This window comes from Impatiens glandulifera, chromosome 4, assembly GCF_907164915.1.
Source record: "Impatiens glandulifera chromosome 4, dImpGla2.1, whole genome shotgun sequence".
In the NCBI taxonomy this organism is placed as follows: Eukaryota; Viridiplantae; Streptophyta; class Magnoliopsida; order Ericales; family Balsaminaceae; genus Impatiens; species Impatiens glandulifera.
The window spans coordinates 38,451,460-38,476,161 of NC_061865.1; the positions used below are offsets into that span (position 1 = coordinate 38,451,460).

The following is a 24,702-nucleotide window of genomic DNA, read 5'->3' on the forward strand; positions in this document are numbered from 1 at the left end:
TGGTTCCTTCAACACCAAACAACATTGTTTCTTCAATTAGAGCTTCCAAATGATTTTAGAAACATTTAAAAAATTTAAGAATGGTCAAAAATATTATTTTCAACAATATATATATTTTTTCCAAAACTTTTGGGGCTCGTTTGAAAAACGACTTATTTTGAAACGCTCATATCTTGAGCTGCATAGCCTAGAAAATTATGAGATTTTGGCAATAGGTCCACAAAATTATTTTTGACCTCCCTAGAAATTTTCATAACTCTTTTGAAAAAATGCTCATTTTATTGGAGTCATATCGAGAGTCTTGTATCCCCGAAAATTTCTAAAATCGAGTGCGAAGTACTTCTAAAAAATATGTTCGACATGCACAAAAATCTTGAGATTCTTTTCGGAAAATACTCGATTTCGATTGTTGCATACTTTAGAGATCCAATTATTATTTTCTTTCTTTAATCCACATCCCGATACACTTGTGAACTCCTTTTCGTACAAGGATTCACAGTTTAGATCAACAAGCAAATCTCCAAGCAAATATGCAAAGCGATTAGTTCACATTATGGCTCACATGTTTGCCGGTGGAGTGCATTCGAAGTTTCATTACATCTTTTTTTGTCTAGGAAAAACCTAACGAGAGTCAAAAATTATTTCTATACTAAACATAGGGTATTCTGTTAAATAGAAACCAAGAGAATTTTTATGGCTTGATGTTAACCATTATCTAGATCTAATCAAAACTAGGATTACTCCTTCTAGATTATATACAAGGTTAGGATTTACACAAACAAAAGAATTCTGAACTCAGAATGCAAACATGTAACGTACATTCACAAACAAATTGCCAACTACATTTGAGCAGAGACTATCCCACGGGATAGGCGCATAAGAGTTAGCAACTTCGACCATTTTCTCATGTGTAATCAAGCACCGACCCTTTATAATTCATGATTACTCCGTTTACTTTTCTTTAATTATTTTTGAAGTAAACTAAAGTCACAAATCTTAAAGTTAACTGAATTATTATATTTTGTACACGTACTAATATGAAACTTGTACGTGCTAATTAAAAGAAGTCTATGATGTAGAACAACATTTTGGTTCCTCATCTCAAACAGATAAGACAACATCCTATAAGGATAATCTTCTTATTTACTTTTTGTGAGATTCGAGAGGAAGGTAAACCATAGGGTTCTATAACATAACCTTCAATTTTTTTTTTCATTCTAAAACCGCACGGGTCGTGTTTATCATTCAAGTCTTTCGATGCGTCCCCTATATGGACGAAGCCCCCTATATGGACGAAGCACTCGAAAGGATAGGTAAGGGATGAGACCGACCAATTTTGGATCGTACAAACCGATCTTAAAGACGGAGCATTCAAATTGATGAATCTACTCTTAGGAACATATCATTTCATGCTCTAAAACAAAAAAGTTAGACAAACTCTAAAATTGTTAGACGAGAAAGTCTCGCCTAAAAAAAAAAACGCATACAATCATCACTGTTCATATCATTGGATTCTTGATTCAAACATTCAAATATAAATATTTACTGCACTTCGATTAGTCTTTTGAACTTCAGTCTGTTCTAAAATAAATTATACGTTGTGTGAACCAAAGAATTCATATCTTTTAAAAATATTTTGAAATACTTATATAAAAATAAATAATAAAATGACTTTTATAATATATGATAAATAATAGATTAAAAATATATTATTAAACATATATCAATAATTCAGTCAAATTGATTACTATTTATAAGATAATTAATTATAAAATGTGTTCCTATTATTCTTAATCAATCAATATTGAAATATATTTTTTTTTTAAAATTGCACCTATCAATATTTAAAATTTGGTGTAAACATGTAAAAGCAATTAATTTATTATTTTATTTATAATTTTACTAATTAATATGGTATAAGAGTAGAGACATATAATAAGAGTTAGTCATATACCCACATAAAAATTGGGAAGAATGCCAATTTTACACACTAAGTTATAAGAAAGTGTCAAATTTACTTATTAAATATCAAAATTCTATTTATATGTATGAACTTGTCAAAAAGTGTCAAATATATTTAAAATAACAGAAATATTAGCGGCGTCAAAAATTTCGCCACATGTAATATCCACCTATTTTATTTTTTAATTTGACATTACTTTTAATTATTTTTCCATTCAAACAAAACTTATTTTTACTTACCCATTTTTTTCTCTCTCATCCCTCCACAACTCTCCATTTTTTTTCTAACTTTTCTCTCTTTGATTAACCCAAGTTCTTTCGGATTTTTACCTTCTTTCTATTAACCTCCAAGTGCTAAATAACTGAACTTTAAACAGTCATCCTCGTTGGTGGAAGTTTTTGTTGGCCGATTCCTAAATTATAGACGTTGTGGCCAAAATCTTTATTAGTCGAACCCTAAATCATTGTGGCCATTAACGGAAAATGCCGAATCAAGGTAAAATCTCCCTTAACTGACTTGTTTTAATTTTAGTTTTCATAATACTCACACTGTTAAACTTTATCAGCTCTCAGACGTAAACCCCAAATCCAAGTCTTTCTCAGTTAAACCTTAAACAATCATCGTCATTGGTTGAAACATTCATTGGTCGAATCCTAAATCGTCAACGTTGTGGTGAAATCTTTGTTGGCCGAATCCTAAATCGCCAGCGCTGTGGCGAAGTCTTAATAACTCGTTACTTTTTAGAACAATTTTTTTAATTAATCAATTAAATATTCTTATTAATAATAAAATTACTTATATTATGGAGAAATGAAGAGAGAAGTATTTAAAGAAAATGGTAAGGTGTGAGAGTAAAGAGAGAAAAAATAAATAAGAAAATATTTTGATGTTTTGTTTGAATAAAAAATAATTAAAGTAATGTCAATTTAAAAAAATAAAAAATATGTGGATATTACATGTGTCAAAATATGTTTAACATTTATGTTATTTTAAATATATTTTACACTTTTTGACAACTTAGTATATATAAATAGAATTTTGATACTTAATAAGTAAATTTGACACCTTCTTACAATTTGGTGTATAAAATTGATCTTCTTCCCATAAAAATTCAAATTTATAAATTGTAGTAATATTAGGATAACCATTATAATAAATAATAGATTAATGATATATCAATGATATTTTTATAATTGATAATCTAAAAATTATTAAATAATATATATATTAATGTGTAGTCTTAAAAAGTAAATATTGAATGTTCATTTTTCATAAGGGAAATAACACCAGTAGGAAGACAGCACGTGGACTGCGTCGGAGTCATGAAATGAAATAGAGATGAGGATTCAACTCAATCAAACAAATATAGGCCAGCTGTTCTTCTTGTTCCTTATTTCTTTTTCTCCTCCCCCATTCTCAAATCAATCATCACCAGCAAATCTATTAATTCAATCCGCCATGGGAATGTCAATAGCTTTCTCACACCAAAGCTTATTGGGTACTAACTACGCCCTTCCATTTTTTTCCCACATAATTTCCAAAACCTCTACCAATATCCCAAACCCCAATTCCAAACTTCACACTACCATTTACAACTCTTCCTTCCAATCCCATAATCATCATCATCACAAAGACAACGACGACAATTCTTCTACCAGGTTTCTTTCTTTCTTTCTCTTCCATCATTTATTCATCTCCGATTGATTGATTATTCATCACGAGGATCTGTAGGAAGGAAACCCATCTGGCTAAGCTAGCCGTGGTCACACTAGCCGCCGGAGTTTTAGCACTGAGCTCAGTAGATCCAGCATCGGCCGCCAAGAGTGGCGGCAGAGTTGGAGGTCAGGCTTTCCGCCCTTCAGCTCCTCGCCCTTCAAGTCCTAGAATCAACAATTCAAGGTAAGAAATATATCAATCTATCTTCATGAAGTGAAATGATATTTTCCCGTTGCACGGTTGCAGGACCAATATCTATATTAATCCTCGAGTTGCTCCACCTCTGGGTGGAGGATATGGATACGGAGGATATGGCGTACCGTTCTATGGAGGTTGGGGATGGTCTCCATTTTCATTCTTTGCCCCTGGACCTGGTGTGGCGGTTGGGGTTGGAGGTGGGTTTGATACACTTGCACTTTTCTTGTTTCTTGGTGCTGCTGCTGCTGTGGTTAGGAAGTTCTTTGGTGGATCTAGGGATGAAGATGATGATTACTAGATAACTTTAATACTTTTCTTCTTCTTCTTCTTCTTCTTCTTGTGTTTTGGTTCTTCTTTGATAGTTAAAAAGAATCATCTCATATGAATATCCATTGTAATTAACTCGGTTCCAAGAGGACCATAAATTGGCTTCATTTTAAAAAACACTTTTGTATCTAAATTAGGTATGGCAAAAAATTTGTGAATGAATTTGAAAATACAAATTGCCCCTATTTGGATTCAATTTGGTTTTTTCATCTTGATCCTTATATTGTGGAAAAAAATATGACACCAAATTGTGTTTTCAAATGAACCTTTCAGAGCAAGTGTGATATGAAACTATGATACACCAAAATCATGCAATTTCCATGTACTTGATTATTTTATCGTCCAACTATTGTACATGAGTTGTGCCAATTCTATCATCGCATCCTTGGGTTTAAGTTGAAACAATTTCATATACACTTTGTTTTCAAATAGTATTACACCGCATTCAACATCTAGATAGAAGAAACATAATTAGGTGTTTCTAATTGGAGTCCATACAAGGCTGCTATCATTGATCTAATTCTTTATTGATTATCTTTTTTTTGATAAGCACAAAACAATGATCAATTCAACTACCTTCTACTTGAGGATAACTCCTACCTTACCATTATGTATGTCTCTATTTCTGTTATTATTTTGATTAGTCGAATATTGGATCCCGATGAGTAGTCTCCTAACTGATTAAGAGAATTTATTTATTTTATTATTTTCTTAATCAACCATTTAAAATTTAAAATTTATTTGATTTTACTATAAGAATCCTAATAATTCCGGTTTGAAATACTCTTAACCTAATTCAACTTTAATGATTTAAAATTTTGATGGTACGATTTTACGATTTTATAAGTTATTTTAATTTAATGACTTTATATTATTTTACAAAATAATTTGATTTTATATTTATATATTTAAAAAAACTTATTACTTATTTAATTGATTTTGTAATTATAAGTTTAGGTAGTATTATTTATTTATGATTGTTTTAAATTAATTTTATATTTAAAATATAAAAATAAAAATAATATATAACTAAAATTATTTTAAAATAAACTATCATGATTTCATATAAAATATCGATTTAATTTAAATTTTCGATATTAACTGCCTTATTTTAAATATATTAAATATTTTTTATTTTAAATATATTAAATATTAAAAATTAAAATATTTAAACTAAAAACAATATAAAATATTATAAATTAAACTTAATATCTTAAATGATATGTTAGTACAAAATATAAATTAACATAATAACTGTCTGCTGACTTGTAGTTTGGACGTCTGGATGACTATTAACCGGATCATCCATCTGATCAGACAAGTAAATTCTATTGATCGGAGCTTCATCATCACTATCAGATTCAAGACTTGTCATTTCTAATCTGTTAGCAATTTCAATGAATTCGTTAAAATTATTTTCAACAGATTCATCACAAACAACATGATAAAATTCTTCAACAGTTAGTATTAGATTATTAAATACTCTATAAGATTTACTAACTAAGGAGTAACCTAGTATGATTCTAGCATCTGCTTTAGCATCAAAAGCAGTCAAATGATTTTTCCCATTGTTGTGAATAAAACACTTACATCAGAAAATTTGAAAGTATGAAACTTTAAAATTCTTCCATAAAAGAGTTCATAAGTTGTTTTGTTAAAGCGTTTATTAATCATTGACCGGTTTTGTGTATAGTAAGCTTTGTTTATGGCTTATGCCCATAACTTCTGAGAAACACCTAAATTGGCTAGCATAGATCACACTACTTCCTTCAGTGTTCTGACTCTCCTCTCCGCAACGCTATTCTGTTGAGAAGTTTTGGCACTAGACAACTCGTGTCTAATATATACCAGACTCCTCGAGATAAGAAGATAGACGTCTTTGGTGAACTCGATTCTCCGATCACTTCTAATTTTGATGATACTTAAATATTTTTTGTTTTGAAGTATTTTAAGGATCTTTATCAAATTCTCCGCAGTCTAATCTTTAGATGGTAAGAAAATAACCCAAGTAAATCTTGAAAAATCATCAATTATGACCAGAGAATCTCATTCCTCCCAAGCTGTTTACTGGAATTGGACCGAACGGGTCCATGTGCAATAGTTCCTAGCATCGGTTGGATTGAGATTTCCCTTTACTCTTAAATGTTGATCTGACCTATTTTCCCAACTGTCAAGCAGGGAAAAAATTGTGTTTTGAAAATTTAATTTAGGTAAACTAGAAACTAAATCATGTGAACAAATGTTGTTAATAGTTTTAAAATTAATATGATTTAATCTCTTATTCCATAGCCAATTTTGATCATTTTTGGCTATCATGCATACGAAATTAGATATCTTATTTTTCCAGTTCATTTTGTAAGAATTTCCTACTCTGCTTCCGGTCAGTAGGGTGTTACCCTACTAATCCTTAACCAGACATGCATGAGTTTGAAAATCAATAGTATATTCATTGTCACACAATTGGCTTATACTAATCAGGTTATAACATAGGTTCTCAACAAGTAGCACATCGTTGGAGGTGAGGTTACCATGGATAATTTTGCCCTTAACCACAGTCTTACCCTTTTTGTTATCACCAAAAGTGATCTTAGGCCAAGTACACTTCGTTATTTCAGTTAGAAGTTGTCTATCTCCGGTCATGTGTCTGAAACAACCACTGTCCAGATACCAGATTGATTCTTCGAAATATCTAACTTTTTGTACCTATAAATAAACATATTTACAGATTTTGGTACCCACATTTAATTGGGTCATCGGTTAATCAATCCCTTGGAATCCATATTTAAGTTATCTTGATGGATTTCCCATGTTGGATTGTGATTAGTGCCTATGATTTAGGATTAACAGACGTCTTCCTGCTAGCAGTTGTTCCATTAACCTTAAAGGATGGTTTTTGTCTAAAATTCCTTGACTTCCTATCAGATTTTGGTTTGCCAGACTTACTGGCTACTCCCTTTCTAGGCTTCATCCATCTTTCAGTTGGCTTTCCATAAATAATCTCATCATTTATTGTTAAGTCCTCAAAGTTTGTATCAGATAATTTTTCAGTTAAACTACCCCTGACAAAGATTATAGCCTTAAGCTTGTCTTTCACTGGGTTTAACTTCTTGTTAGACTTTTCTGGGCTGATATTGTCAAATCCTAAACCGTATTTACATCCGACAAGCCTTAACAGACTAATCTATTGTCTGACTGCATCTCAACACCTCGTCTAGGAACTGACCAAATAAGTCAAACGTTGGTTTTCAGAAGACTGTGTTTGAACCTTTTCCTTGAGCTTCTCATTCTCAAATAAGATCTTAGCCATTTTATTTTCAAAATTGTTTGGTTCAGAAGTTTGAGATGAAGAGATGTTAATAGTTTCGTTTTTCAATCTCATCTCATTGAGAGAGTCTGACAACTTCTTGTACTCAGTGACCATATCATTAAGTGCATCAGTTAAGTAATCTCTTATAAACTCTTCAGAGGAGAAGTCAAATACCTTAGGTTTTTCCTCTTCCATGAAGCAGATAACGTCTTCATCATCGCTGTTGTTGGATGATGAGTCATCTGAATCGCTTTCGGCCCACTTGGCTTTGCTGTCAGCATCCATGAGAGCCTTCAGCTCTTTCTTGTTCTTATTTTCATCATTTCTCTTGTCATCACACTTTGGCTTCCTGCATTCCACCTTGAAGTGTCCTAGTTTATCATAATTAAAAAACTTCAAGTTAGCCTTATAATTACTCTTATTATTATTGTTATTATTTGAAAAGCTTGAGTTAGAATTACTCTTCTTCATGAATTTGCCGAATTTCTTCACAAAGAGAGCCATGGAGTCGCTGTTGGGGAAAACCCTTGACAGAACCACAAAAGAAGAAAACAAAAGAATAAACACTAACAAAATTTGATAACGGAGTTCGGCCAAAATGTTGCCTACGTCTCCGAGAACTAAGGCTATCAATTAATAAGGAAGAAGAGATACAAATTTGGGTGTAATAAACCAAAGAGGGGAGAGTTTCTTTTATACACTAAGAAACTTCCCCAACTCCCATCATCTTCCGATGTGGGATTTCTGCTAATTGTGAATATAGTTTCTTTTATATACTAAGAAACTTCTTTCACTCCCATCATCTTCCGATGTGGGATTCTAATTGTGCCAAAAACAACAAATTTCCACCTTGGCACAATATCCAAATACTAATCTTCAATATTAAAAAATAAACCTTCAGTGCTTCCAATTGGCGCTCTTCAGCGCCGACTCAAACGCGGAATGTGTTTACCAAATCTAAACCATTAGATTTGGTTTTCCCCATGTCTTTTATCTCGAACTCTTTACCCAATTGAGCCTTCAATTTGTCAACTTCATATTGGCTCTTTGATGCTATCAACATATCATCAACGTATAAGAGTATATAGATGTAAGACTCATCTTGCAATTTGCGCAAATGCACACATGAACTGAATCTGCTTCTTGTGTACTTGTGCTCCATCATAAACTTGTCAAGTCGCTTGTACCATTGTCTCGACGATTGCTTCAACCTGTACAATGATCTGTTCAACTTGCAAACCCAATTTTCTTTATCAGCAACTTTGAACACATCTTGTTGATAAATGTAGATTTCCTCGTTCTAATGACCGTGTATGTCTGCGGTCTTCACATCTGGTTGAGCTAGCTCCAAATTCATCTGCGCTACCAAGGCCAACAAAATTTTAATGGAAGAGTGTTTAACAACAAGAGAAAGTACCTCATTATAATCACCTCCTTCCTTCTGAGCGTAGTCTTTAACTACCAATTTTTCCTTGTAGCGAACATCAATTTTTTCAGGAAATCCTTCTTTCTTAGCAAAGATCCATTTACCACCAATAGCCTTCTTCCCTTTTTGTAGATGCGTCAACTTGCATGTCTCATTCTCCTGAATAGATTGCATCTCATCTTCCATAACACCTCTCCTTTTTCCATTTTCAGTATTTCGACTGACATCTGGAAAAGTGGATGGAGCATCATCTACGACTAGAAGTGCATAGGCTTCCATGTCAACAAACCGACCTGGTTTTTGAATAACTCGTCTTGGCCTGTTTACAGCAATTGATTCACGTTGTTTTGAAGGTTCTTAGGTTGGAACCTCTTCCTCATTTAACTCTTCGTCTGTCGTCGGAGAGTCACCTATTATTGGGCTTATCTTTATCTGCTCAAACTCCACCTGTCGCGGAGTATAATCAATTTTGTTTGGTGTTACCTTATTCAACATTGAATAATCATCAAAAATAACATCTCTACTGATAATGGTTTTCTTTGCATCCAAACACTAGAGGCGATACTCTTTAACTCCCGTAGTAAATCCCATAAAAAGAGCCTTCTTTCCTCATGGATCCAACTTTGATTCAACTACATGATAATATGCAGTAGAACCAAAAATATGTAAAGAATCATAATCAGTTGTAGGTTTTCCAGACCATACCTCTAATGGAGTCTTGCCACCAAGTGCAGATGATGGTAGGCGATTTACCAAATGTTGAGCGTATGACACAGCTTCTGCCCAAATTTCCTGTCTAACCCAGCATTAGACAACATACATCGAACTTTCTCCACCAATGTCCTGTTCATACGTTCCGATACTCCATTCTGCTGTGGTGTTTTTCTGACTGTGAAGTGTCGAACTATGCCACACTCTTGGCATAACTTTTGGAATGGATCATTCTTGTATTCTCCACCGTTATCAGTTCGGAGAATTTTGATCTTTCTTCATGTCTCGTCTTCAACTTGAGTTTTCCATTTAAGAAAAATCTCAAACACTTCACCTTTGTTCTTCATCGTAAACACCCATACTCTTCTGGAAAAATCGTCAACAAAAGTAACAAAGTAATGTCTACCTCCAAGAGAAGGAGTCTTGGCAAGTCCCCAGACATCTGAGTGCACATAATCCAAAATACCCTCGGTGTTATGAATTGCAGTGCCAGATTTTACTCGCCTTTGTTTTCCCAGAATACAATGTTCACAAAAATCTAACTTACAAACTTTTATACCTTTCAATAATCCTTGCTTGACAAGAGTTTGCATAGATTTCTCACCAGCGTGCCCCAATCGCATATGCCATAACTTTGTTGCCTCTAATTCCTTACTACTCCCGGAAGTTGATACACATGATGTCCCATTAACTGTACTACCTTGATAGTAATACAAATTATTACTCTTCCTGATAGCTTTCAACATCACTAGCGCTCCAGATATTACCTTAAGAACTTCATTTTCTAATTTCACATGTAGGCCTTTCGACTCCAAGGCCCCCAAAGAAATGAGATTCTTTTTCATATTCGGTATGTACCGAACATCTCTAATAATTCTGGTGGATCCGTCATCATTCCTCAGCTTGATTGAACCTATCCCCTTTATTTTACATGTATTAGCATCTCCCATGTAAACAACTCCACCATCTTGCTCCTTAAAGTCAAAGAACCACTTTCGAACTGGTGTCATATGATAAGTGCAGGCTGAGTCCAATATCCACGCATCAGGATGTGATGTTGTGTGTGACATCGATAAAGAGTATTCTGAATCTGCATCACCTTTGTTTTCTACAACATTCGCATCTTCAAAATCTTTCTCTTTCTTCTTCAACTTTGGGCAGTTAATCTTCCAATGTCCTTTCTCACGACAGAAAGCACATTCATCTTTGGCAACTCTACTTTCAGATCTTCTTCCTTTCCCTTTTGATTTGCTCTGTTGACGGCCCCTGACCATCAATGCTTCATCTGCTGTACCTACTTTGCTTTTTCTTTTATCCTGCTTTCTCAATTCATGACTATATAAAGCAGAACTTACAGCATCAAGAGAAACATTTCCCTTCCCATGAAGTAACGTTGTTTCTAAGTGTTCAAATTCATCAGGAAGGGACAATAGCAACATCAAAGCCAAATCTTCATCCTCAAACCTAACGTCAAGGTTTAACAAATCCGCTACTAACTGATTAAACTTAGTTATATGCTCATTCATCGTAGTACCTGATTGGTATTCAAACCGGAACAGTCGCTTCTTCATAAGGAGCTTATTCTGACCACTCTTCTTCATAAACTTGTCCTCCAATGCTTGCCACAGCTTCTGTGCAGAAGTTTCATTCTTCACAGCATACTTCTACTCTTTGGACAGGCACGACCGAATTGTTCCGCACGCCAACCGATTCATGATACTCCACTCTTTTTCTTTTATACCATCTGGCTTTCCGACCTCAATAGCAACATCTAGACCCTGCTGAAAAAGACAATCTAGAACCTCACATTGCCACATGCCGAAATGCCCAGTTCCATCAAAGATCTCCACCGCAAACTTCAAATTCGACATCGGTGTCTTCGTCCAGGATGACGAAGGAGTTGACGCCCCTTTTGAAGACTCCACCATGCCAAGGACGAACCTTCGGCTCTAATACCACTTGTTGGGGAAATCCCTAACAGAACCACGAAAGAAGAAAACAAAAGAATAAACACTAACAAAATTTGATAACGGAGTTCGGCCAAAATGTTGCCTACGTCTCCGAGCACTAAGGCTATCAATTAATAAGGAAGAAGAGATACAAATTTGGGTGTAATAAACCAAAGAGGGGAGAGTTTCTTTTATACACTAAGAAACTTCCCCAACTCCCATCATCTTCCGATGTGGGATTTCTGCTAATTGTGAATATAGTTTCTTTTATATACTAAGAAACTTCTTTCACTCCCATCATCTTCCGATGTGGGATTCTAATTGTGCCAAAAACAACAGTCGCTACTGATCTGCTCGACAGCAATCTTCACAGTAGTGGAAGTAGGTGGCTCCTCAGCAGTCATCAGCGCCTTGGTAGAGATGTCAGATGTGGAAGGCTCCTCTTCATTTCTAGAATTTATCTCAAACTCGTAGGCCTTCAGATCGGGTAACAAATAATAGAGCTCCATCTTGTTGAGGTCTTTAGACTCCCTCATCGCCATCGTCTTAATATCCCACTCTCTGGGCAGAGCACGCATGACTTTGATCGCAACCTCTTTGTTGCTGTAAGTCTTGCCCAAAGTGGAGAGAGTAATGATAATTTTACTGAATCTCTTATCGAATTCATTCATCGTCTCTCCAGGACGCATCTTGATGTTATCAAACTACTGTGTGACAACCATGAGTTTGTTTTCTTTTGTTTGCTCATTGCCCTCACACAGTTGAGTCAACCTCTCCCCGATTTCTTTGGAAGATGTGCATGAGATAATCTTGTTGAACATTTTATCATCCAATGTCTTGTAGAGAATATACTTTTCCATGTTGTCGAGGTTGTTCTTCCTCTTATCTTTTCTAGTCCACTCATACCTTGGCTTCTCAATCATTATTGGACCATCGGTGATGACATACCACATGTCATCATCTATGGCAGCTAGATGAGCTTGGACTCTCACCTTCCACCCGTTGTAGTTTTCTTTTGAGAACATGGGAACCTTTTTTATGACAGCCATATACATGATTCAAAAATCTAGTGATGCTTGAGAATAGAAAGCGAGGCTCTGATACCACTTGTTAGGATCGGTGTTGACAATAGAGACGGGGTCTGACTATTATGAATAGCTTATGACTTTCTATTCGATTTTAATTCTATTAGAAGTTAAAATCTATTTATATTCTTCGCAAATCTTCACAAACTCTTAAACAAGTTCAAGTGCGGAATAGTTTGTTGGATTTGAAACGTCAGACAGATGAATGCAATCAACAGAAGGTAAAGAAAATATGGAGTTTTATGGATATTCGGAGATAAAACTCCTACGTCACCCCTTCTTCCTTAACAAGACAGATATTCACTAGAAGGCTTTGATTGGTATAGAACACACTACACAAACATAGTTAGAAACTACAGGACTTAATAAATGCCTACTTCTAAACTTCTAGTTAACTCTCTGTTGAATAGAACAACTTTTGTTCAACTTACAACACTGAGATTTCACACAGAAAAGACAGTAGATAAATTACAGAGTAATCACACAATGAGTAGTTAGTTTGCACTTGAGCTTGAGCGAGATTACACAGTAAGATAACAAGAGTAAGTGAGAAAGATTCAGCCATTCGTCTATTGTCCTTGAGCTTCTATTTATACTTGAAGTACACCAACGGTCGAATCTTCTTTGTGGACACGTGTCCTCTTATTGTTGGACGACCGATAATAGTACAAACATACAGCAGAGCATGAGCATTGGGATCGTGGTCCTACCGGACAAGTAGTGCGCCGAATATTCTTTGATATAAAGTTATACTGGAACGTATAACATATCGTTGGCAATTTGAATACTGGCGTACGTGGAAGTTGTTCATTTATTAAGGTCGGCTAGCTTGCTAGAATGTTGATAACAAGCACTGCAGATGAACTGGATGAGTAGACAAATGCCTTCTTTAGACGCATACTGAAGTAAGGCATCCGACGCTCTTCTTCATACCACATCTAAGAAGATTCGGCGACGTCTACTTGCGCACTACTTAGACCACGTCTAAAGGATTTAGACGATGTCTTCTCGTGCACTCCTTAGATCACGTCTAAAAGAGTTAGAAGACGTTTACTCGCGCACTCCTTAGACCGCGTCTAAAAGAGTTAGACAATGTCTACACGCGCACTCCTTAGACCACGTCTAAAGGAGTTAGACGACGTCTACCCGCGCACTCCTTAGACCATGTCTAAAGAAGTTAGACGACGTCTACTTGCTCACTCCTTAGACCACGTCTAAAGGAGTTGTACGACGTCTACTCGCGCACTCCTTAGATCGCGTCTAAAAGATTTGGACGGCGTCTACTCGCACACTCCTTAGATCGCGTCTAAAAGATTTGGACGGCGTCTACTCGCACACTCCTTAGATCGCGTCTAAAGGAGTTAGACGACGTCTAACTGCGTGTCACGACTTGAGACGTCTATATGCTAAGACGTCTACTTTCGCTTGCGTCAGACCAAGTCTGAAGAGGTTAGACGTCTTTTATATTTGTACATGCACAAGTGTAGATTACCCAACTTAGTTTTGTTCAAACCTCATCATCAAAATTATGTAATACATGTTCTTTTAAGTTAATTAATTTTCTTTTTTTATTTAATTTAATCTAACCATAATTAAGAAAAATATGTAATGTAATATGATAATTAATTAGGAAAATAAATTTTTAAAGAAATATATTACTTTCCGACGAATATTTCTATGGAATTATCACGATTTTTTCATACGGAATTAGCACGAATTTTCCGACAGATATTATTACGGAATTAACTCGAAGTTTCCGACGGATATTCCAACGGAATTAACTCGAAGTTTCCGACGGATATTCCAACGGATTTATCACAAAGTTTCCGACGTATATTCCTACGAAAAGTTTCCAATGAAATACGGTATACCGACGTTTATTATAAAAATGGAAAATATGTCACTAATTATAGATTCGTCAAAAATTATGTAGAAAATATACTTCACAAATGGCTCATTCTCTTGTAGTGATCACTCTTATAAGAAGTTCATATTTATTATTATTTTTTATTTAGAACATCATTTGTCCAACATCGAAAAATCACAGCAAATATGAAGTTTTATAAGAGTGAGATTAATAGAGACTATAAATACATTTAAGGGTACCTTTTGAGATTGGGTATGGTGACCCAATAGTTTGTTCGAAAATTTGTAATTTATTTTCCTCATGGATAATAATACCCGAGGGCTCGTGGGGTAAAACATATAGTTATTTAAAGAAGTAATGTCCCTTAACACAATGCATGGCGGTGTTAAGACTTCTTATATATGCTCAAGAAATTATTACTGCAGTTCCAGTTACAAGAATATTTGTTTGGAGGCAATAATGCAGAAAAAAATTTGCACATGGTAAATGTTGTGGGTCTCTCGGGCAATACAATTGGATATCTGCATATATAATACGCAATTTACATATATGGAGATTTCATTTCTTTCTATATATATTCCTTCAATTGGAATAAGTTGCTTACAGATGTAAAAAGGTAAAGATGTTATACATTCATGAAGTTTTTAAATTATTACTTTAGAAGTACTCTTTATGAAACTCAAACCGTGTTGTAGTCTTGTGGGTAAATTCATGTGATAGCTTCTTTAGCTCCTTTGCCAACACTGGAGTCCCACAATAGAAAACTCCTGTTTTTATTTGCATGGAAGATGATGAAATAAATACTTATGGTTCATAATCCATACATTGAGTTGTATTTTATTATTATAGTAATATGTGTTATTAGAATATTTACCAATTGTAGCACAAGGATGTTTTGAAGCAATTTTCTTGAAAACTTCAGGCCATTTGGGTCTTGCAAAATGTGTTCTTGCCTGCAACAAAGGAATAGTCAACCAGATTAAATAACATGCTAACCACTCCTTTGGGTTGGTGCTGTTGTGAGATAATGATGATAATTCAATTCCCACCACTCTTCATGACCAAACCAAATTTAATAAATAATATTAATCTAGCAATTTTCAGAATAATAATAATAATTCATACTCTGGTGCCAGATAAAATGTCAACACCATGTTTGGCATGACTAAGAGCTTGCACCATGGTGATAAGGGTTGACCTTGCATCACCCTCCTCGTATACACTTGTAAGGTAGTTATGCATCTCAATTTGACCCTTCATCACCAAAAATATTACATTAAAAAAACAGACACTCAACAACCATTTCATATTATGTGATTCTCAATCATTTGCTTGTAAATTTTTACCTTTTGATCCATTTCTGCGACTTCGTCCATTACTCCTTTGAACCATTCAAAAGATCCGGCTTCCCTAGTGACCCAATAAAAATGTGCTCGACTAATCCTTGTCTGCTTTCTTTTTCTGCTAGATTCCAAACTCGAGGAACCAGAACTGGTCAGACTATCATCTGTGTTACTTGATTCCGTGAACAAATCCTATCGCCACAAAATAAAAATTTCAAGATATTATATTTGTTTAAACAAAAAAGTAAGTTGTAAGGAGCTGCAACTGTAGGATAGATGTAAAGGAGAGTACCTGATGATGATCTTGAACACTTGTGTTGCTTATTAGATCTTTAAGTATGCTTATAAAAGGCGTTGCTCCAATTCCAAGCCCCACCATTAGTAAGACATCATAATTTTTATACTCTTGTGCTGGAGCACCATAGGGGCCATCAACTAGTAATCTAGGCAAGCTGCATTTGGGAATCATGTTAAAATGGCTAAGCTAGCAATATTCTAGGTGATAATTAGGAATTAGTTACCCTTTGTGATCCACATTATTGTTAAGTTCTCCAAACTTGGCTCGCCCAATTACACTCGTTGATCCAATATCATCAATGAAAACTCGTTTCATTTCTTTAGTCCAATCTCCTACAGTCCGAATGTGGATGCAAAGGTCATCATCTCCTGGTGCTGAAGTTATTGAAAAGGGGTGCCTTGATAGATATAGATGATTACAATGTGAGAAAAATGCTTCAAATATGTACTAAAATTTCAGGAACAACTAATAATTAATGGCTTATTTACTTACCATTGAAATGGTGATATTTTTGGACATTGCAGAAATATATACTGCCCACTTTGAAACTTGAACCCATTCGGTTTAGACATGGTTAAACTGAAGACATCTCCTGGTAGTGACGACACCTGAAAGACAATTTATCCATACCATCACGATAATTTACACATTTTAAGAAACGAATATAAAATGAGGATGGAACTATTACCTTGATGATCCTAACTGAATAATTTTCGGACCGACATGTTCTAAGACTTCGCTCTGATATATAGAGGAAAAGGGGAACAGAGATGTACATCCAAGTCTGAGAGAAATCTTCTGTATATAAGTAACATGGAATCATAATTTCTCAAAATAGTATAAATTAACTAAATTGTAACAGTTTCATACCGTTTTCTGATACCATTTGTGGACTAAGAATAAGAAAGTTCCATGGACTAATAACAGCACATATACTAGTGCAAGGAGATGATGAGAAAACCAGAATGCATTGAATCCTGTAAACTTATTTAATGGTGGAGGTAGCTTCACATCATTTCTTCTAAACCGACTTGTTGCTAATGTGAAGGCAATTATCATTAAAATCACCATGGAGATCCCTGTGACACCTTCTACACTAGTCAGAATACCTATGTAAGTGGGCTTTACATTATTGAAATCCGATGCTACACGTGCAAATTCTTCGGGACTTGATCTGATTAAACGAGGAAAGTCACAGACCAAATGGTTCCCCGCATGCAGTACAATCCCAATTATTAAGGCACATGAAATTATCTGTACAATCAAATTGATAAACATAATATTAATTGATGTTGATTAGGTAAAGATATGATTGATTACAATGGCATGTATAATTGATGTAATTAACTATTACCTTATGAAAGTTGATGTTGTCATCAAAAGGTATAAATCGTCTAGCTCTTGTTGCCCGAAGCCATGTAAGTGTATTGCGACAAACTGGAAGAAGGATGAGAGCCATGTTCAACTTGAGAGTCTCGGCAGCACCTTTTGCAGTCGTTAAACAATAACCCATAATTTGAAACGCTGCTTTTTCCTTGTACTGAATGAATTTCCATGTGAAGAGTCCGGCCATTACTATGATCCATAGCAGCAAGATCCAACCCATTTGCCAGTTTTCTAATATCAGGCAATTCATTCTATAGCACATTCTCCGCAATACATTTTTAATGAAGAATTTATTGGCTAAATTCTGACTCCAGCCAACGGTTGACGTGCTGCTGAGGGGTCTACTATAGTTCATGTAATTTTCCCTTTGCAGGAGAAGTGTTTCCAACTGCCATATCTGCTTAGTCCAAACAAAAACTCTATGTTTTTTCTTAGAATTAAATGGTAAACTAATTTAATAAAGGTGTTATAGATTTGTTACCTCAATTTCATCTGTACCATCAATATTCAACTCTTCCATTATTAATGAAGCATATTCTTCTGCCTGCTCTTTTAATTTACTCAATTTGTTTGCAGAAGCACTTAAAATCAAAAGCTACCCAAAAAAAGAAGGATGAAATGTCATACATAAAAGAACCAAGATCACGAGTTTAATTATCATAAAAACTCGTTAAATCTTTCAAATAAGATTTTATTACCTCTTGAATTTCTTCCCTTGATATTTTCTTATCTCCATTACGATCTACCCTGAATTTTGTGAGGTACCCAAAGAAAATTAAACAGATCAGAGGAAAACATTAAGATCAGAGAAAGAGAGTGCGAAGAAGAGACTCACATGTCAAAGAAGATCCCAAGACGAGCGTCGAAACTCTGGTCTGATATTTGTGACCAGAAGTGTTGAAGTTCGTTTTTGGTGATCTTACTCAGTTTGTGGTCACCTCTTCTTCTGGCCAGAGCGTCAAATATCCCCAACGCAAACTCTTTCGAGTCAACCATTCCTGATGAAACAATGATCAAATAAGAAACTTTAGTTCTTTCATCATATTCATTCAATTGAAATTCAAATTTTACCAATGCATTCTCCGAAATCCTCTCTAGAAAGAAAACCTTGTTTGGCCAGCTTCTGGAACCTTAACTCTACTTTCTTCCACAGATCATTGGCTTCCGATGTACCGGTGGTCTTGCTAATGAACCGAAGTCCTTTCAATGCCCGCTGTGCGCTGGATGTCGTTCGATCAAGTCCTCTATCAGGCGGCGGTAGTACTACTATCTCCTGCTCAACCTCAACCTCGTGATCTCTTCGCAAGGACACGGAATTAGGAGATGTAAGCCACGGGAACTTACGGCGTATTCGTGATGAAACAGAGTGGCTCTTCCGATTATCAGAAGTTGGAGTAACACTACAAACAACGATTGAATCATCCTCGATTTCCAAAGTGATTTCTACAAAATCATGCTGGTCGTTGTGCTTCAAATCATTTAGAAAGACCGGCAGCATTGCTCCCCCGACGGTACCACGCTCGTTTGTTGATTCTCTCGCATCTTGATCATCCTGATCATCTGGCAAATCAAACCCACGACTGTAATTTGATCGTCTTGAGCTGCTACCAACGGATGACGACCTCATCCCGGTTCGTATCAGGGGAAAGAAATTCTCTGCTCTCTCTGTTTCTCTCAACGACCAGTTATGAAACGAACAAAAAACATGTAGTAGACACGTAGTTTTCTCTCTCTGGGTGATGTGCAAGTAAATTAGGAGAAAAGGGGAGAATATGGATGATTGGTTCTTCGCACACTTGGTTGAAAGTTGTGAAAACAGGCACTTCTCAACCAATCTGTGTGCACGATTACAGCGCCCTTTTAACTTTCACCTTAGCTTTCTTCTTCCATGGGGGTAGTTAGTTGAGCTCGACTCTTCCTTCCTTACCATTCATTCTCTCTTTCTGGAATATGCCACCTGCATGTATGTGCGCTTACAAAAATTATTATTACATGTTGTCCAGCTATTCAACTAATAATACTACCTAATTACTTTATGTTTATTTTAAATATCTTTAATATTGTAATTAAACTATTTTTATATCCTAGCAAATAAAACCCTTTTTATTATTTATTTTAACAATATCATATCAATTAGTTAGTTGTAGTTGACAGAAAACTACTACTTTTATTACAATAAGTAAGAGAGAAGACCACTATTAGCTCATGGTCTTATTTTTAGGGAGGCTGAGCTTGGTATAATATCTTTCAAATGTTACTTATTTTTCTATTTTACAAGAATTTATTAATCACTCGACCAACAAAATTACTCAATAAAAAGCTCATTCCATTGGACACCAAACTAGACTAAAATAGCATAGACACATTAAAGACAAAAATAAATATATATTATTATTTGTGATATTCATATTTTAATTCAATAACTTCCGCATTTCTTTAAATTCCGATCTCTAATTATTGTTTTTTCTTATTAACATAGTTACCTCCATCGTAGATTATTTTATTTATTAAACAAGCTACTAATTTATTCAACAATGCGAAGGCGATTTGACGAGACAAGTTGAATTTTTTATTTTTGGAAATATATAAATGAATATATTTATTTATGTGAAATGTCACTTTTGGATAGGGAATGTCCACATCTCAACGGAGTGAAAGTATGAACGTTTTTTTTAACGACTTTGTACACTCCAAAATATCCCCGAAACAATTCGTCCAAAGTTTCTATACTCAAGAGATATTTAAATTGTTCCAACAAGAGGTTAGAGGTTTGATGTTCTACAATATCTCTGTATTGAAAGAGGAAAGGAAAACTATTATATTACAAGTTGAGGAGAGCATTTTGGGGATTAATGGAGAAAATTTAAGAGATATTTCTTACAAAGTACACTGTACCGAACTAGACGACAATGTTAAATGTGAATGTCAAATGTTTGAGTTCAAAAGTATTCTGTGTAGGCATTTCATGACTGTGTTAAAAAAATTAAGGGTGAATGAGGTACCAATGTATTTTATCATGGATTGGTAACGTAAATATATTAAGTGTGAGTATTAAACTATCACCAACATTTACGATTTTGATATGTCTATGGAAGAAGAAAACGTTACAACAGTCTAACCACATTAATGCAACAGGTTCAACACATTGAGGCAAAATCTGAAAAAAAAAATTATTCTGTATTTCTCAACAACTTATTTGCCTTCAAAGAAATTTTTTTGTTTATGGAAGATAAATGTATAAAACTATCTCCAAACAAAGGCATAGAAGTATCTCCATTAACATGAATTTTGATACACTTTCATGTGGAAGTTAGAACTCGAGATCGACCATCAACTAAGAGGAAATAATCTTTCATTGAGAAAAATGCGAGTAAGTCCAAACAAAGGTAGAGGTACTCGACTCTCCTTTTGAATTTAAACTGTCTTCTAATGTAGAGGAGAAATCTATTGAAGACTGAGAGTTTGTGGTGGTTGGAAACTTCATTGGGAAAAACAGAGTATCATTCTCAACTACCAAAGAGCTTCTAATTAAACATTGGGGAGAAAAGGGACTTGAAAAATTTTCTGCAAACATACATGACCTCTACATCCTGCAGTACAAAAATAGCTCAAATCTGAAAGAAATATTCGAGAATATGCATACTTACATTAGATCAAATTGCATGAAGTTGGAAAAGTGGTCAGAAGAGATGAATCTATAGAGAAAACCAAAGGAAACTGTCCAGATTTGGTTCAAGCTCTGGAACATTCCAGCCCACATGTACAATGCTGAAGCGATTAGTCACTTTGCAGGTACAATTGGGAAACCATTATATATAGATCCAATAACTGAAGGATAGAGCACTTGTTCTTTGCTAGAATTAGCATTGAAGTGCATCTTAAGAGTGTCCTGCCACTGAAAATGACAGTTGTTGACAGAAAATGAAAGCGCAATATCATGGAGATCTCTTATGAATGGAAACCAAAAAGGCGTGCTTTATGTAACACTTTTATGCACAATAAATGTGATAAAGCTAAAGAAGAAGAGTAGAAAAGTTAGGAAACAAAAAAGAAAAAGAAGGAAACATGGGAGTCTAAACTCAAAGATCAAACATTTGTAAAAGAAAGAAAGAAGGATTTTGAGAAAAAGGAAAGTAGCGAAAGAAAGAAAGTAAAGGGAATTAAGATAAAAAAAAAATTCTGTAATACAAAAGATTAGGCCTAAAATGGAAGATGAACCTCAAGTTGTTGATGAGGAAAATCAAGATGAAAAACACCCAGAATTTCAAAGCCGAAATAGAGAATTCTAAAGCTGATAAAGAAGATTCCAAAACCAATGTGGAGTCTGAAGCTGAAGATAAGGAAGACAAAAATACAAAAATTTAAGTCGAAGATAACAAAGGTAAAAGCCCTGAAATTCTCAAAAAACAATTTTTTCTATCAAATCAGAACGGGCACGTACAAAGAGAGAATTCAAAATGAGAAACAATAATACTCATCATCCTCTTCAATACAATCTCCTTTTATCGTTAAAGGAAGAGGAATGGGAAGAAGGTCTCTCAATGAAGATAGACGACATGCGAAAATCCCAGGTTGGGATGGTTAGGTTTGAATGTAGTATTTTCTGTTTGTAATCTCTGTTTTTTAGAATGTATGTATGCTACTAATAAGTTTTTTTAGGGTCATTTTATTGTCATCCTTAATCACATCTAGGGTTTTTCTAGCTTTGATTTATGACCCTCCCACTTTTGTGATTTTAATGAAATGATTTTAACCGTTTTCCTAAAATAAATTGTGAGTAAGTCGACCGCCAACTCAAGATCTCGAACGAATGTTTGACTGCAATATTCTTATCTTAATTATTTACCATGTTATATTTAATAAAATTTTTATAAATGTTTTTTTGTTTCAACCTACAACTTTAATTTCCAACATCATCTCCACAACTAAACATGAAGGACTACTACTCCATTGACATGCTTGATCCTTCATTGACGTTTCTCTTGTCATCTCAACTTTCGCAGATAGGGTCGATAATGAATGCACAAATAGACGTAAATATCTAATATCCCATTGACAACACAAAAGATTAAAGATGTTAATTTTAGAAACATATTGTAACTCAAACTACATTAAGAATGTTAATTTTGTAAAATGTTATAACTCAAACTTTCATAAGATAGTGGATTATTAAAAAACTTATGTAGGTGTTAATTTAGTATGTTCGGGACTTTTTTATGTTCGTGTTTATTATTAATTAAAAACTTACAAATTGGATTTTATTAAAAAAACTTGATTTTTACTAAAAATGAATTATGTAAATGTCTTGAACATGGTCATATTCGGGACAAAAAAGTTCCGAATATGGTAATGCTCGAAGCAAAAATATCGTGAATATGGCCATGTTCAGGACAAAAAAGTTCTAAATATGGTCATATTCAGGACAAAAAATAGCCCGAACATGATAATGTTCGGGACAAAAATGTTAATTTGTTCCATAATTTTATTTAATTTAGATCATGAAATTATTGACTTTATGATAATTTAGAAATATATAAGGATGTATAATGTAGCAATAATATGCCACCTAAATGGTATTAATATATAATGTTACAATTCATTTCATATATCATATTATAATTTGTGTTCATCCATTTATATTTTCTATCATTTCTTGATGAAGGAGACGTAATCTTTGATTCAACTCCTTCTTCAAAGTGTTCACCTCTAACATCAGGATCCCCACACTGTATTTTATCCCGAACGCCTCAATTATTCCCTTGAACTTCAAAAAATAAGTTTTAGTAGGCTAGTAAAGAGAATTCTCAATCAATCAAAATGATAATCAATCAACATGTTAAAATTATATAACTTACATTTGTTTGTTCTTAAGAAAATCCAATCTTGTTTCATCTCCCCTATATGTTAGCAGATGACATACACAATAGATTCCACAATCTATTTTATTATCTGGGTCTTGCATAAGAAATTTGAAAACGTTGAACGTGAATTCAACCACTGAAGCGGCGATACCCGAGTCAACACTTTTTATTAACTCCACAAATGCATGTTTTTTTTACCAACGTAAGAAAAAAAATATAAACATAGAGGGGAAATATAAACACTTTTAGATAGAGAAGTTAAGTTTATTACTAAGGCCTGAGATGTGTGATATTTTTCCTCCCAATGTAAATCTTCCAACAATAGAAGGTTGTCAATTATTCTTTGTTTGCCATATTAATACAGAAAACATAAAAATGAGAATGTTCTAAAATTGAGAAGAATATCTGCAAAGGACAATTTTATTTAAGATGTCATATTGTTAGGTAGCCGAAAAAATAAAATATTGGAGAGGTTACATACAATGTTAGTCATCTTTAAGTCTTGAAATGATATATTAAATAATTACATTTTGTCTTTAAGTGTAATGGAAAAAGTATATTCATAACAATGTGTCATCTGCAAATGAACATCAAATTAAAAAATAAAGATAATAATAAAATAAAACAAGCTTAAATATAAAAATGAAGAGAAGCAAATTCTCTGGACGGTCACGCTAGGTTGTTTACTATTCTTTAAATTGATAATTTGTGCCCATACATCAATTACTCAACATTCCACATATTTTCACTTTTCATTGAAATCATATGGTCTCTAGTTAGCGTGACTCGCTCACTCCGAAATAACTCTTCACTACAAAGAAATTGAAGAAACATATTATAAGTCGAAACTTTATAATGACTATGAAGAGTTCTAAAGATATTACATTAAGTCCAAATTGGAAAAAATTATTTCCGTAATTAAATTTTCTTTTATATATATTTTGATCGATTTGAAGTATATGGCATATTTCTTCGAAGTTGTTGCCATGTATGGAGAGCTAACATCGACGAAAGTTTTTTAATCCTTTTAGGTTGTGTTCTGATTGGGAGTGGGGCTTCTTTTGCTACACCAACCTCTATGGGTTAAGATTGTATAGCAATTTCCACCACTTTAGGTGGTTTTTATACTCAAACATATGTGGGTTGAGAATCAATGCCAACCACCACCACATCTAGTGTTTCAACTCGAACCGCCACCCTAAATTTATTAATCTTAATCTTCCTCTTAAGTTGTGTTTTAAGTGGGAGTGAGACTTCTTTTGCTA

General features: G+C 34.2%; 2 protein-coding genes across 3 annotated transcripts; one reads left to right on the forward strand and one right to left on the reverse strand.

Annotated features, from left to right (window-relative positions):
* Nucleotides 1-3,305: 3,305 nt before the first annotated feature.
* Nucleotides 3,306-4,389, forward strand: LOC124933481. Of its 2 annotated transcripts, none has more exons than XM_047473890.1 (3): nucleotides 3,306-3,621; nucleotides 3,686-3,862; nucleotides 3,926-4,389. In XM_047473890.1, exons 1-3 carry the CDS (start codon nucleotides 3,422-3,424, stop codon nucleotides 4,173-4,175), a joined length of 627 nt encoding a protein of 208 aa, XP_047329846.1. In that variant the 5' UTR covers nucleotides 3,306-3,421; the 3' UTR covers nucleotides 4,176-4,389. The 2 variants fall into 2 exon arrangements, with proteins under 2 accessions (XP_047329846.1, XP_047329847.1); XM_047473891.1 differs by having other exon boundaries at nucleotides 3,315-3,621; nucleotides 3,695-3,862.
* A 10,612-nt stretch (nucleotides 4,390-15,001) lies between these two features.
* LOC124935952 (respiratory burst oxidase homolog protein E-like) lies at nucleotides 15,002-19,259 on the reverse strand. Its single transcript, XM_047476396.1, has 14 exons — nucleotides 18,648-19,259; nucleotides 18,412-18,574; nucleotides 18,275-18,323; nucleotides 18,058-18,171; nucleotides 17,545-17,973; nucleotides 17,061-17,444; nucleotides 16,879-16,974; nucleotides 16,683-16,798; nucleotides 16,414-16,587; nucleotides 16,185-16,344; nucleotides 15,896-16,084; nucleotides 15,675-15,803; nucleotides 15,424-15,502; nucleotides 15,002-15,316 (listed from the first exon to the last, which is right to left on the reverse strand). Exons 1-14 carry the CDS (start codon nucleotides 19,201-19,203, stop codon nucleotides 15,207-15,209), a joined length of 2,748 nt encoding a protein of 915 aa, XP_047332352.1. The 5' UTR covers nucleotides 19,204-19,259; the 3' UTR covers nucleotides 15,002-15,206.
* Nucleotides 19,260-24,702: the final 5,443 nt, after the last annotated feature.